General features: G+C 38.5%; 1 protein-coding gene across 4 annotated transcripts in view; it reads right to left on the minus strand.

The window, feature by feature from the left end:
- The window catches only part of LOC128690891 (microtubule-associated protein futsch), an 85,986-nt gene that overhangs the window by 55,430 nt on the left and 14,827 nt on the right, over positions 1 to 15,729 (minus strand). For all 4 annotated transcript variants that reach the window (XM_070088381.1, XM_053779651.2, XM_053779653.2 and 1 more), the window contains exons 6-7: positions 1,958 to 2,016; positions 490 to 586 (exon numbers count right to left, since the gene is read on the minus strand). In XM_070088381.1, coding sequence (XP_069944482.1) covers positions 490 to 586; positions 1,958 to 2,016 — 156 coding nt within the window. The remainder of the gene's footprint in view (positions 1 to 489; positions 587 to 1,957; positions 2,017 to 15,729) is intronic.

Raw genomic sequence — 15,729 nt, forward strand, 5'->3', positions numbered from 1 at the left:
TGCCATACGCCAGCAATGATAAACATGATTATTTAAGTATATAATAAGTATATAATAATATAATAAATGGGAAGTACAATGCCTGCACTTTAAAGGAGGGGTTTGGGATATTGGCAGTTTGGAGGGATATGTTGTGTATCTTTATATGTATATGCTTCTAAACTGTTGTATTCTGAGCACCTCTGCAAAAACAGTGATAATGTGTGAGTGTGGTGAAAGTGTTGAATGATGATGAAAGTATTTTCTTTTTGGGGATTTTCTTTCTTTTTTGGGTCACCCTGCCTCGGTGGGAGACGGCCGACTTGTTAAAAAAAAAAAAATAATAAGCACGTGAAAAAAGGAAGATTCATTCCTCCTTCCGGGGAATGCATTCCTCAAATAAGTAAAATAATGAGAAGTATAAAACAGCAGTCCACGGAAAAGCTTTGAAGGTCAGGAAATAGCGATACAATGGAAGTAGCCAAATAAACAGTACCGTACTGTACCTACTTTATTAACGGTACATATATCCACGGACGTCTTTCATTATGGAAGATAAGAGTTCTGCAGTGCAGTAAGGTATCCAGGATATGCTCTTGGCAGTGACCTGAAGAAAATGAATATTTAACCATTTCATTATTTTAAAAATTGTAGTAACTTTTCAAAATTAAATTTAAAGGAACATAAAATATACTAGATGGCATACACTTAAATGCCTACATTAAAAACCTACACATAGGAGAATGAGACTCATGATGACATTTCAGTCCTACATGCATGTTATTTGTGCACTGTTCCAGTCATGGTATTGTGCCTTATTTTTAAATGCTTAGTTTAAGAGAAATCAAGGATATTTCTTATGATGTATCCTTCAACAGATAATGAAGGAACCAAAAGGTAATAGGTAGGTAGGCAGATAATTCTGTGTATATCATTAAATGCTCTTGGCAATACAAAATACATACCACACACACACAAAAAAAAAAAAATAACACATTAACATTAAAATCTGTTAGCATGAATGAAACAGGTGGTACAAATACAAAGGAATCAATGTACTAGGAGGCTGGAAGTATCAGAACGTCATATTGGAGAGTAATGTGTGGTGTGAGTATTTTGCAGAGAATTCAGGCTTGGAGATCAGAACACTGTGGGGGTTACCAAAAGTATAAATCAGAGCTGAGGAGGAGGTTAATGAAGTGTATTGGCATTTGTTGATGGAAGAGAACAAGATGACTAGGAGGGTTGGAGAGAGGGGGGTAAAGATGGGTTTGAGGAAAGGGTTAAAAGTTTTAAGTAGTATGGGCTTGAACATCCAACAGGCCTGGGTGAGCGAGTAAACTCAGACTGGAAGAGAGTAGTTTTTATTACTTGACATGTTGTAATGTTAGCAAGGTAACACACATGAAAGGACCGATGGCAGTAGCAGCAGCAACAATATTTACTAAGCTCTTTGACTGTGTAGATCACTTAGCACTCATAGCCATGAAAAGAATATTTACAACATACAATAAAAGCAGAGATAAAATTAAAGAATAATAAAAGCAACAAACACAACACCAATAAATATTATCATACCAAGTTAAATGGCCAACATCAATGAAAAACCCAACATATTAGTAAAGTTAAAAGATTTTCCTACATTTATAAAGAAAATTGTTAAAAATTATTAACCAGACTTGAGTACTGGAGGTGGGAAGGGCAGTGCCTGAGCTCTGAAGGAGGGTAGGGCATTACAGTCAAGAAGGTAATTTAAAAGTGTGGTGCTAGCACACATCTGAAAAGACAGCAATTGAATAAATGATGGTGAATGCATTTTCATCTCTGAACAACAATGCCTTGACAGGAGACACATGTCAAGGTAAAATAAAAAAAATATGATGTATGCCCCCGCATCCACCCATCCACTAATCAACACACACACTCACGCATGCACGCCTAGTATACTGACAATACTTTTACCTTCAGCAATACTCACCAAGCATTAAAATGAAGTTGGTAGAAATCTTTGAAACAGCTACAGGCACTTCTTCAGTTCTGCAACATATTTTATTAATTAATGCAACTTTTCATACAATGATATTCATGCAAATGATGGTGTCATTCAATGTCTTACACAAATTCAACTGCAGAACCCTTCTCAGTTCACTCCTTTTCTTGATCAAAGCCATTATCTGACACCAAACATAATAGATTAATTGTAGATAAAACATAAAATATGGCAAGTATGAATGATCCTGAAAACTGGGGTTTAAAGTATGCTTTCGTTACTTTATTGTGAATTCACATGCAAAAAATAAAAAAACAGGTTAAGTATGAATGTAAAAAAAAAAAATTACATTTCCTGATAATGAAAACAACCTGTCCTTTGAAACAAGATCAAAGTGTGGTATCATAGTGTACAACTAACTTTCTTGATTACCAGTTAGTTAAGAAAGCAATGATTTTATTTTTTTGTTTTACACATCAACTGTACAAACAAAAGCCTGTAATCGTTTTACACAATAGTAGGATTGCTGGTGTCTTTCTTCTGTCTCATATACACACAATATTTCAGGTTCATCTTCTTACTTCTACTTACACTTAAGCCACACTACACACGCATTTTTTTTTTTTTTTTTTCAACAAGTCGGCCGTCTCCCACCGAGGCAGGGTGACCCAAAAAAAAAGAAAGAAAATCCCCAAAAGGAAATACTTTCATCATCATTCAACACTTTCACCACACTCGCACATTATCACTGTTTTTGCAGAGGTGCTCAGAATACAACAGTTTAGAAGCATACACATATAAAGATACACAACATATCCCTCCAAACTGCCAATATCCCAAACCCCTCCTTTAAAGTGCAGGCATTGTACTTCCCATTTCCAGGACTCAAGTCCGACTATATGAAAATAACCGGTTTCCCTGAATCCCTTTCCTAAATATTACCCTGCTCACACTCCAACAGATCGTCAGGTCCCAAGTACCATTCGTCTCCATTCACTCCTATCTAACACGCTCACGCGCTCTTGCTGGAAGTCCAAGCCCCTTGCCCACAAAACCTCCTTTACCCCCTCTCTCCAACCCTTTCGAGGACGACCCCTACCCCGCCTTCTTTCCCCTATAGATTTATATGCTTTCCATGTCATTCTACTTTGATCCATTCTCTCTAAATGGCCAAACCACCTCAACAACCCCTCTTCTGCCCTCTGACTAATACTTTTATTAACTCCACACTTTTTCCTAATTTCCACACTCCGAATTTTCTGCATAATATTTACAATACACATTGCCCTTAAACAGGACATCTCCACTGCCTCCAACCGTCTCCTCGCTGCTGCATTTACCACCCAAGCTTCACACCCATATAAGAGTGTTGGTACTACTATACTTTCATACATTCCCTTCTTTGCCTCCATAGATAACGTTTTTTGACTCCACATATACCTCAACGCACCACTCACCTTTTTTCCCTCATCAATTCTATGATTAACCTCATCCTTCATAAATCCATCCGCCGACACGTCAACTCCCAAGTACCTGAAAACATTCACTTCTTCCATACTCCTCCCCAATTTGATATCCAATTTTTCTTTATCTAAATCATGTGACACCCTCATCACCTTACTCTTTTCTATGTTCACTTTCAACTTTCTACCTTTACACACATTCCCAAACTCATCCACTAACCTTTGCAATTTTTCTTTAGAATCTCCCATAAGCACAGTATCATCAGCAAAAAGCAACTGTGTCAATTCCCATTTTGAATTTGATTCCCCAAAATTTAATCCCACCCCTCTCCCGAACACCCTAGCATTTACTTCCTTTACAACCCCATCTATAAATATATTAAACAAACATGGTGACATTACACATCCCTGTCTAAGACGTACTTTTACCGGGAAGTAGTCTCCCTCTCTTCTACACACCCTAACCTGAGCCTCACTATCCTCATAAAAACTCTTTACAGCATCTAATAACTTACCACCTATTCCATATACTTGCAACATCTGCCACATTGCTCCTCTATCCACTCTATCATATGGCTTTTCTAAATCCATAAATGCAATAAAAACTTCCCTACCTTTATCTAAATACTGTTCACATATATGCTTCAATGTAAACACTTGATCTACACATCCCCTACCCACTCTGAAACCTCCTTGCTCATCCGCAATCCTACATTCTGTCTTACCTCTAATTCTTTCAATTATAACCCTACCGTACACTTTTCCTGGTATACTCAGTAAACTTATTCCTCTATAATTTTTACAGTCTCTTTTGTCCCCTTTCCCTTTATATAAAGGGACTATACATGCTCTCCGCCAATCCCTAGGTACCTTCCCCTCTTTCATACATTTATTAAACAAAAGTACCAACCACTCCAACACTATATCCCCCCCTGCTTTTAACATTTCTGTCATGATCCCATCAGTTCCAGCTGCTTTACCCCCTTTCATTTTACGTAATGCCTCACGTACCTCCCCCACACTTACATTCTGCTCTTCTTCACTCCTAAAAGATGGTATACCTCCCTGACCAGTGCATGAAATTACTGCCTCTGTTTCTTCCTTAACATTTAAAAGTTCCTCAAAATATTCTCGCCATCTACCTAATACCTCCATCTCCCCATCTACTAACTCCCCTACTCTGTTTTTAACTGACAAATCCATACTTTCCCTAGGCTTTCTTAACTTGTTTAACTCACTCCAAAATTTTTTCTTATTTTCATTAAAATTTCTTGACAGTGCCTCTCCCACTCTATCATCTGCTCTCCTTTTGCACTCTCTCACCACTCTCTTTACCTTTCCATATACTCTGCTCTTCTTATAACACTTCTGCTTTGTAAAAACCTCTCATAAGCTACCTTTTTCTCTTTTATCACACCCTTTACTTCATCATTCCACTAATCACTCCTCTTTCCTCCTGCCCCCACCCTCCTATAACCACACACTTCTGCCCCACATTCTAATACTGCATTTTTAAAACTATTCCAACCCTCTTCAACCCCCCCACTACTCATCTTTGCACTAGCCCACCTTTCTGCCAATAGTCGCTTATATCTCACCCGTACATGTACATGTACATGTACAAGCATATATATGCACCCACCCACCTGGGTTTCCTTCTATTTTCTTACTAGTTCTTGTTCTTGTTATTTCCTCTCATCTCCATGGGGAAGTGGAACAGAATTTTTCATCCATAAGCCATGTGTGTTATAAAAGGCAACTAAAATGCAGGGAGCAAGGGGCTAGTAACCCAGTGTCCTATATACATTACTAATGGGCCACCCTGCCTCGGTGGGATAAGACCAGTTTGTTAAAAGACCATCAGTTTTACAGAAGAGCTGTTAACCTACCTCTACCCCCCCCCCCCCCCCCCCCAGGCTGCGACCCACAACAGTCAACTAACACGAGGTACCTACTTACTACTAGGTGAAAAGGGGCAGCAAGTGAAAGGAAACATGCCCACCATTTCCACCCATGCCAGGGATCAAACCACAGATACTCAGTATGTGAGAAGTGTGCTCTATCAACTGAGCCACAGGACACTTAATATGAAAGGTTTCTAACAAGGATAAATATGTTCACGAATGAACTCATTCTTGCGATTCCAGTTGGTACTATATTTACAGCACGTTAGCAAGTTACACAGAATCCCTCATTTTTATTTTACCATATTGGCCATCTTCCACAAAGGCAGGATAACAAAAAAAAAAAAATGCTCATCACTTGTTCAAGAGCTGTTTGCCAGAGGTGCAGACATTTCAAATGACAAGCTGAACTATAACATCCCCTCCCACCCCTCCCTCAGAATGCTGGAACTGGGGGAGGGGGGGGATGATGTTACAGTTTGGATTGTCATTTGAATTATAATGTTCGCCTACTTCTGGCAAGACAGCTATTGAATAAGTGATGTTGAATGTTTAGTTTCTTAAGATTAGGAGAGAGCTGATGTAAAAAAAAAAATATATATATATATATAAATCTTCTTCTTTCAACACACCGGCCGTATCCCACCGAGGCGGGGTGGCCCAAAAGGAAAAACGAAAGTTTCTCCTTTTACATTTAGTAATATATACAGGAGAAGAGGTTACTAGCCCCTTGCTCCCGGCATTTTAGTTGCCTCTTACAACACGCATGGCTTACGGAGGAAGAATTCTGTTCCACTTCCCCATGGAGATAAGAGGAAATAAACAAGAATAAGAACTAGAAAGAAAATAGAAGAAAACCCAGAGGGGTGTGTATATATGTGCTTGTACATGTATGTGTAGTGTGACCTAAGTGTAAGTAGAAGTAGCAAGACGTACCTGAAATCTTGCATGTTCATGAGACAGAAAAAAGGACACCAGCAATCCTACCATCATGTAAAACAATTACAGGCATATATATAAATATATATATATATTTTTTTTTTTTTTTTTTTTTTTTTTTTTTTCAACAAGTCGGCCGTCTCCCACCGAGGCAGGGTGACCCAAAAAAAAGAAAGAAAATCCCCAAAAAGAAAATACTTTCATCATCATTCAACACTTTCACCACACTCGCACATTATCACTGTTTTTGCAGAGGTGCTCAGAATACAACAGTCTAGAAGCATAAACATATAAAGATACACAACATATCCCTCCAAACTGCCAATATCCCAAACCCCTCCTTTAAAGTGCAGGCATTGTACTTCCCATTTATATATATATTTTTTTTTTTTTTTTTTTTTTTCAACAAGTCGGCCGTCTCCCACCGAGGCAGGGTGACCCAAAAAAGAAAGAAAATCCCCAAAAAGAAAATACTTTCATCATCATTCAACACTTTCACCACACTCGCACATTATCACTGTTTTTGCAGAGGTGCTCAGAATACAACAGTCTAGAAGCATAAACATATAAAGATACACAACATATCCCTCCAAACTGCCAATATCCCAAACCCCTCCTTTAAAGTGCAGGCATTGTACTTCCCATTTCCAGGACTCAAGTCCGACTATATGAAAATAACCGGTTTCCCTGAATCCCTTCACTAAATATTACCCTGCTCACACTCCAACAGATCGTCAGGTCCCAAGTACCATTCGTCTCCATTCACTCCTATCTAACACGCTCACGCACGCTTGCTGGAAGTCCAAGCCCCTTACCCACAAAACCTCCTTTACCCCCTCTCTCCAACCCTTTCGAGGACGACCCCTACCCCGCCTTCCTTCCCCTATAGATTTATATGCTTTCCATGTCATTCTACTGTGATCCATTCTCTCTAAATGACCAAACCACCTCAACAACCCCTCTTCTGCCCTCTGACTAATACTTTTATTAACTCCACACCTTCTCCTAATTTCCACACTCCGAATTTTCTGCATAATATTTACACCACACATTGCCCTTAAACAGGACATCTCCGCTGCCTCCAACCGTCTCCTCGCTGCTGCATTTACCACCCAAGCTTCACACCCATATAAGAGTGTTGGTACTACTATACTTTCATACATTCCCTTCTTTGCCTCCATAGATAACGTTTTTTGACTCCACATATACCTCAACGCACCACTCACCTTTTTTCCCTCATCAATTCTATGATTAACCTCATCCTTCATAAATCCATCCGCCGACACGTCAACTCCCAAGTATCTGAAAACATTCACTTCTTCCATACTCCTCCTCCCCAATTTGATATCCAATTTTTCTTTATCTAAATCATTTGACACCCTCATCACCTTACTCTTTTCTATGTTCACTTTCAACTTTCTACCTTTACACACATTCCCAAACTCATCCACTAACCTTTGCAATTTTTCTTTAGAATCTCCCATAAGCACAGTATCATCAGCAAAAAGTAACTGTGTCAATTCCCATTTTGAATATGATTCCCCATAATTTAATCCCACCCCTCTCCCAAACACCCTAGCATTTACTTCCTTTACAACCCCATCTATAAATATATTAAACAACCATGGTGACATTACACATCCCTGTCTAAGACCTACTTTTACCGGGAAGTAGTCTCCCTCTCTTCTACACACCCTAACCTGAGCCTCACTATCCTCATAAAAACTCTTTACAGCATTTAATAACTTACCACCTATTCCATATACTTGCAACATCTGCCACATTGCTCCTCTATCCACTCTATCATATGCCTTTTCTAAATCCATAAATGCAATATATATATATATATATATATATATATATATATATATATATATATATATATATATATATATATATATATATATATATATATATATATATATATATATATATATTAAATTATGGGGAATCAAATTCAAAATGGGAATTGACACAGTTACTTTTTGCTGATGATACTGTGCTTATGGGAGATTCTAAAGAAAAATTGCAAAGGTTAGTGGATGAGTTTGGGAATGTGTGTAAAGGTAGAAAGTTGAAAGTGAACATAGAAAAGAGTAAGGTGATGAGGGTGTCAAATGATTTAGATAAAGAAAAATTGGATATCAAATTGGGGAGGAGGAGTATGGAAGAAGTGAATGTTTTCAGATACTTGGGAGTTGACGTGTCGGCGGATGGATTTATGAAGGATGAGGTTAATCATAGAATTGATGAGGGAAAAAAGGTGAGTGGTGCGTTGAGGTATATGTGGAGTCAAAAAACGTTATCTATGGAGGCAAAGAAGGGAATGTATGAAAGTATAGTAGTACCAACACTCTTATATGGGTGTGAAGCTTGGGTGGTAAATGCAGCAGCGAGGAGACGGTTGGAGGCAGCGGAGATGTCCTGTTTAAGGGCAATGTGTGGTGTAAATATTATGCAGAAAATTCGGAGTGTGGAAATTAGGAGAAGGTGTGGAGTTAATAAAAGTATTAGTCAGAGGGCAGAAGAGGGGTTGTTGAGGTGGTTTGGTCATTTAGAGAGAATGGATCACAGTAGAATGACATGGAAAGCATATAAATCTATAGGGGAAGGAAGGCGGGGTAGGGGTCGTCCTCGAAAGGGTTCGAGAGAGGGGGTAAAGGAGGTTTTGTGGGTAAGGGGCTTGGACTTCCAGCAAGCGTGCGTGAGCGTGTTAGATAGGAGTGAATGGAGACGAATGGTACTTGGGACCTGACGATCTGTTGGAGTGTGAGCAGGGTAATATTTAGTGAAGGGATTCAGGGAAACCGGTTATTTTCATATAGTCGGACTTGAGTCCTGGAAATGGGAAGTACAATGCCTGCACTTTAAAGGAGGGGTTTGGGATATTGGCAGTTTGGAGGGATATGTTGTGTATCTTTATATGTTTATGCTTCTAGACTGTTGTATTCTGAGCACCTCTGCAAAAACAGTGATAATGTGCGAGTGTGGTGAAAGTGTTGAATGATGATGAAAGTATTTTCTTTTTGGGGATTTTCTTTCTTTTTTGGGTCACCCTGCCTCGGTGGGAGACGGCCGACTTGTTGAAAAAAAAAAAAAAAAAATATATATATTATAGGTAGTAGGTTGGTAGACAGCAACCGCCCAGGGAGGTACTACCGTCCTGCCAAGTGAATGTAAAACTGAAGCCTGTAACTGTTTTACACGATGGTAGGATTGCTGGTGTCTTTTTTTTCTGTCTCATACACATGCAAGATTTCAGGTATGTCTTGCTACTTCTACTTACACTTAGGTCACACTACACATACATGTACAAGCATATATATACACACACCCCTTTGGGTTTTCTTCTATTTTCTTTCTAGTTCTTGTTCTTGTTTATTTCCTCTTACCTCCATGGGGAAGTGGAACAGAATTCTTCCTCCGTAAGCCATGCGTGTTGTAAGAGGCGACTAAAATGCCGGGAGCAAGGGGCTAGTAACCTCTTCTCCTGTATATATTACTAAATGCAAAAGGAGAAACATTCGTTTTTCCTTTTGGGCCACCCCGCCTCGGTGGGATACGGCCGGTGTGTTAAAAGAAAAAGAAAATATATATATATATATATATATATAAATATATATATATATATATAAATATATATATATATAAATGTATGAAAGAGGGGAAGGTACCTAGGGATTGGCAGAGAGCATGTATAGTCCCTTTATATAAAGGGAAAGGGGACAAAAGAGACTGTAAAAATTATAGAGGAATAAGCTTACTGAGTATACCAGGAAAAGTGTACGGTAGGGTTATAATTGAAAGAATTAGAGGTAAGACAGAATGTAGGATTGCGGATGAGCAAGGAGGTTTTAGAGTGGGTAGGGGATGTGTAGATCAGGTGTTTACATTGAAGCATATATGTGAACAGTATTTAGATAAAGATAGGGAAGTTTTTATTGCATTTATGGATTTAGAAAAGGCATATGATAGAGTGGATAGAGGAGCAATGTGGCAGATGTTGCAAGTATATGGAATAGGTGGTAAGTTATTAAATGCTGTAAAGAGTTTTTATGAGGATAGTGAGGCTCAGGTTAGGGTGTGTAGAAGAGAGGGAGACTACTTCCCGGTAAAAGTAGGTCTTAGACAGGGATGTGTAATGTCACCATGGTTGTTTAATATATTTATAGATGGGGTTGTAAAGGAAGTAAATGCTAGGGTGTTTGGGAGAGGGGTGGGATTAAATTATGGGGAATCAAATTCAAAATGGGAATTGACACAGTTACTTTTTGCTGATGATACTGTGCTTATGGGAGATTCTAAAGAAAAATTGCAAAGGTTAGTGGATGAGTTTGGGAATGTGTGTAAAGGTAGAAAGTTGAAAGTGAACATAGAAAAGAGTAAGGTGATGAGGGTGTCAAATGATTTAGATAAAGAAAAATTGGATATCAAATTGGGGAGGAGGAGTATGGAAGAAGTGAATGTTTTCAGATACTTGGGAGTTGACGTGTCGGCGGATGGATTTATGAAGGATGAGGTTAATCATAGAATTGATGAGGGAAAAAAGGTGAGTGGTGCGTTGAGGTATATGTGGAGTCAAAAAACGTTATCTATGGAGGCAAAGAAGGGAATGTATGAAAGTATAGTAGTACCAACACTCTTATATGGGTGTGAAGCTTGGGTGGTAAATGCAGCAGCGAGGAGACGGTTGGAGGCAGCGGAGATGTCCTGTTTAAGGGCAATGTGTGGTGTAAATATTATGCAGAAAATTCGGAGTGTGGAAATTAGGAGAAGGTGTGGAGTTAATAAAAGTATTAGTCAGAGGGCAGAAGAGGGGTTGTTGAGGTGGTTTGGTCATTTAGAGAGAATGGATCACAGTAGAATGACATGGAAAGCATATAAATCTATAGGGGAAGGAAGGCGGGGTAGGGGTCGTCCTCGAAAGGGTTGGAGAGAGGGGGTAAAGGAGGTTTTGTGGGTAAGGGGCTTGGACTTCCAGCAAGCGTGCGTGAGCGTGTTAGATAGGAGTGAATGGAGACGAATGGTACTTGGGACCTGACGATCTGTTGGAGTGTGAGCAGGGTAATATTTAGTGAAGGGATTCAGGGAAACCGGTTATTTTCATATAGTCGGACTTGAGTCCTGGAAATGGGAAGTACAATGCCTGCACTTTAAAGGAGGGGTTTGGGATATTGGCAGTTTGGAGGGATATGTTGTGTATCTTTATATGTTTATGCTTCTAGACTGTTGTATTCTGAGCACCTCTGCAAAAACAGTGATAATGTGCGAGTGTGGTGAAAGTGTTGAATGATGATGAAAGTATTTTCTTTTTGGGGATTTTCTTTCTTTTTTGGGTCACCCTGCCTCGGTGGGAGACGGCCGACTTGTTGAAAAAAAAAAAAAAAAAAAAATATATATATATATATATATATATATATATATATATATATATTTTTTATTTATTATCACACCGGCCGTTTCCCACCAAGGCAGGGTGGCCCGAAAAAGAAAAACTTTCACCATCATTCACTCCATCACTGTCTTGCCAGAAGGGTGCTTTATACTACAGTTTTTAAACTGCAACATTAACACCCCTCCTTCAGAGTGCAGGCACTGTACTTCCCATCTCCAGGACTCAAGTCCGGCCTGCCGGTTTCCCTGAATCCCTTCATAAATGTTACTTTGCTCACATATATATATATATATATATATATGTATATATATATATATATATATTATATATATATATTATATATATATATATATATATATATATATATATATATATATATATATATATATATATATATATAGATATTTATATATGTATATATATACATATATATACATATATATACATATATGAAAGGGGGTAAGGCAGCCGGGATTGATGGGATAAAGATAGAAATGTTAAAAGCAGGTGGGGATATAGTTTTGGAGTGGTTGGTGCAATTGTTTAATAAATGTATGGAAGAGGGTAAGGTACCTAGGGATTGGCAGAGAGCATGCATAGTTCCTTTGTATAAAGGCAAAGGGGATAAAAGAGAGTGCAAAAATTATAGGGGGATAAGTCTGTTGAGTGTACCTGGTAAAGTGTATGGTAGAGTTATAATTGAAAGAATTAAGAGTAAGACGGAGAATAGGATAGCAGATGAACAAGGAGGCTTTAGGAAAGGTAGGGGGTGTGTGGACCAGGTGTTTACAGTGAAACATATAAGTGAACAGTATTTAGATAAGGCTAAAGAGGTCTTTGTGGCATTTATGGATTTGGAAAAGGCGTATGACAGGGTGGATAGGGGGGCAATGTGGCAGATGTTGCAAGTGTATGGTGTAGGAGGTAGGTTACTGAAAGCAGTGAAGAGTTTTTACGAGGATAGTGAGGCTCAAGTTAGAGTATGTAGGAAAGAGGGAAATTTTTTCCCAGTAAAAGTAGGCCTTAGACAAGGATGTGTGATGTCACCGTGGTTGTTTAATATATTTATAGATGGGGTTGTAAGAGAAGTAAATGCGAGGGTCTTGGCAAGAGGCGTGGAGTTAAAAGATAAAGAATCACACACAAAGTGGGAGTTGTCACAGCTGCTCTTTGCTGATGACACTGTGCTCTTGGGAGATTCTGAAGAGAAGTTGCAGAGATTGGTGGATGAATTTGGTAGGGTGTGCAAAAGAAGAAAATTAAAGGTGAATACAGGAAAGAGTAAGGTTATGAGGATAACAAAAAGATTAGGTGATGAAAGATTGAATATCAGATTGGAGGGAGAGAGTATGGAGGAGGTGAACGTATTCAGATATTTGGGAGTGGACGTGTCAGCGGATGGGTCTATGAAAGATGAGGTGAATCATAGAATTGATGAGGGAAAAAGAGTGAGTGGTGCACTTAGGAGTCTGTGGAGACAAAGAACTTTGTCCTTGGAGGCAAAGAGGGGAATGTATGAGAGTATAGTTTTACCAACGCTCTTATATGGGTGTGAAGCGTGGGTGATGAATGTTGCAGCGAGGAGAAGGCTGGAGGCAGTGGAGATGTCATGTCTGAGGGCAATGTGTGGTGTGAATATAATGCAGAGAATTCGTAGTTTGGAAGTTAGGAGGAGGTGCGGGATTACCAAAACTGTTGTCCAGAGGGCTGAGGAAGGGTTGTTGAGGTGGTTCGGACATGTAGAGAGAATGGAGCGAAACAGAATGACTTCAAGAGTGTATCAGTCTGTAGTGGAAGGAAGGCGGGGTAGGGGTCGGCCTAGGAAGGGTTGGAGGGAGGGGGTAAAGGAGGTTTTGTGTGCGAGGGGCTTGGACTTCCAGCAGGCATGCTTGAGCGTGTTTGATAGGAGTGAATGGAGACAAATGGTTTTTAATACTTGACGTGCTGTTGGAGTGTGAGCAAAGTAACATTTATGAAGGGATTCAGGGAAACCGGCAGGCCGGACTTGAGTCCTGGAGATGGGAAGTACAGTGCCTGCACTCTGAAGGAGGGGTGTTAATGTTGCAGTTTAAAAACTGTAGTGTAAAGCACCCTTCTGGCAAGACAGTGATGGAGTGAATGATGGTGAAAGTTTTTCTTTTTCGGGCCACCCTGCCTTGGTGGGAATCGGCCGGTGTGATAATAAAAAAATAAAAAAATATTATTTTCATATAGTCGGACTTGAGTCCTGGAAATGGGAAGTACAATGCCTGCACTTTAAAGGAGGGGTTTGGGATATTGGCAGTTTGGAGGGATATGTTGTGTATCTCTATACGTATATGCTTCTAAACTGTTATATTCTGAGCACCTCTGCAAAAGCAGTGATAATGTGTGAGTGTGGTGAAAGTGTTGAATGATGATGAAAGTATTTTCTTTTTGGGGATTTTCTTTCTTTTTTGGGTCACCCTGCTTCGGTGGGAGACGACCGACTTGTTGAAAAAAAAAAAAAAAAAAAAAAAAAAAAAAAAAAAAAAAAATATATATATATATATATATATATATATATATATATATATATATATATATATATATATATATATATATATATATATATATATATATATTTAACTTAAAAGATAAATGAAATGTTACAATAAACCAACGACGATTAGCATTGCACACTCCTGAAAGTTACTTTACTAGAATTTAAAATTAACACTGGTCTCCTCTCAGAGATTCAAACTCTAGGGCACTGAATTATCTGACCAGAATAAATAAAGATATAAAAATAAAACTACACCTACCATCCGACTTACGACCTGCTCGACTTACGGCCACTCGACTTACGGCCGTGTTTTTTATGCCAAATTTCTGGGAAATAAACAACTATTTGTGTTGTACACAGTGTTTATCCTAAACCTTACAATATAAAATACAGTACTAACAACATAAAAAGTAAAGTAAAACATGAAATACCAAAATAAAACAATAAAATAAAGTCATTACAAAAATGTTTTGTTGACATTCAGTAGTAAAGTTCGACTTACGACCATTTTGACTTACGGCCGGTTTCTCAGAACCGAACTCGGTCGTAAGTCGGATGGTAGGTGTATTTCTTTGCTAAGGTTACAATCTGTGTTTACATTTTATAATTTGATTGGAACAAAGAAAGCCACTATCATGCCGAGGCATTTCAGGCAGACTTAACCTAATACTTATAGTCTACTTAAGTGTAGACAGGTGAAGAGTGGTAGACTACTCCATTATTAATATGAGGTAGTACAATTCATGATACAATTATATATTTTTAAGTTTATAATTAAGTTTGTTTAATATTAATAACCATATAGTAATTTACAGCCTAGGGATTGGCAGAGAGCATGTATAGTCCCTTTATATAAAGGGAAAGGGGACAAAAGAGATTGTAAAAATTATAGAGGAATAAGTTTACTGAGTATACCAGGAAAAGTGTACAGTAGGGTTATAATTGAAAGAATTAGAGATAAGACAGAATGTAGGATTGCAGATGAGCAAGGCAGTTTCAGAGTGGGTAGGGGATGTGTAGATCAAGTGTTTACATTGAAGCATATATGTGAACAGTATTTAGATAAAGGTAGGGAAGTTTTTATTGCATTTATGGATTTAGAAAAGGCATATGATAGAGTGGATAGAGGAGCAATGTGGCAGATGTTGCAAGTACATGGAATAGGTGGTAAGTTACTAAATGCTGTAAAGAGCTTTTATGAGGATAGTGAGGCTCAAGTTAGGGTGTGTAGAAGAGAGGGAGACTACTTCCCGGTAAAAGTAGGTCTTAGACAGGGATGTGTAATGTCACCATGGTTGTTTAATATATTTATAGATAGGGTTGTAAAGGAAGTAAATGCTAGGGTGTTCGGGAGAGGGGTGGGATTAAATTTTGGGGAATCAAATTCAAAATGGGAATTGACACAGTTACTTCTTGCTGATGAAACTGTGCTTATGGGAGATTCTAAAGAAAAATTGCAAAGGTTAGTGGATGAGTTTGGGAATGTGTGTAAAGGTAGAAAGTTGAAAGTGAACATAGAAAAGAGTAAGATGATG

The sequence above is a fragment of the Cherax quadricarinatus genome, chromosome 24 (genome assembly GCF_038502225.1).
Source record: "Cherax quadricarinatus isolate ZL_2023a chromosome 24, ASM3850222v1, whole genome shotgun sequence".
Taxonomy (NCBI): Eukaryota; Metazoa; Arthropoda; class Malacostraca; order Decapoda; family Parastacidae; genus Cherax; species Cherax quadricarinatus.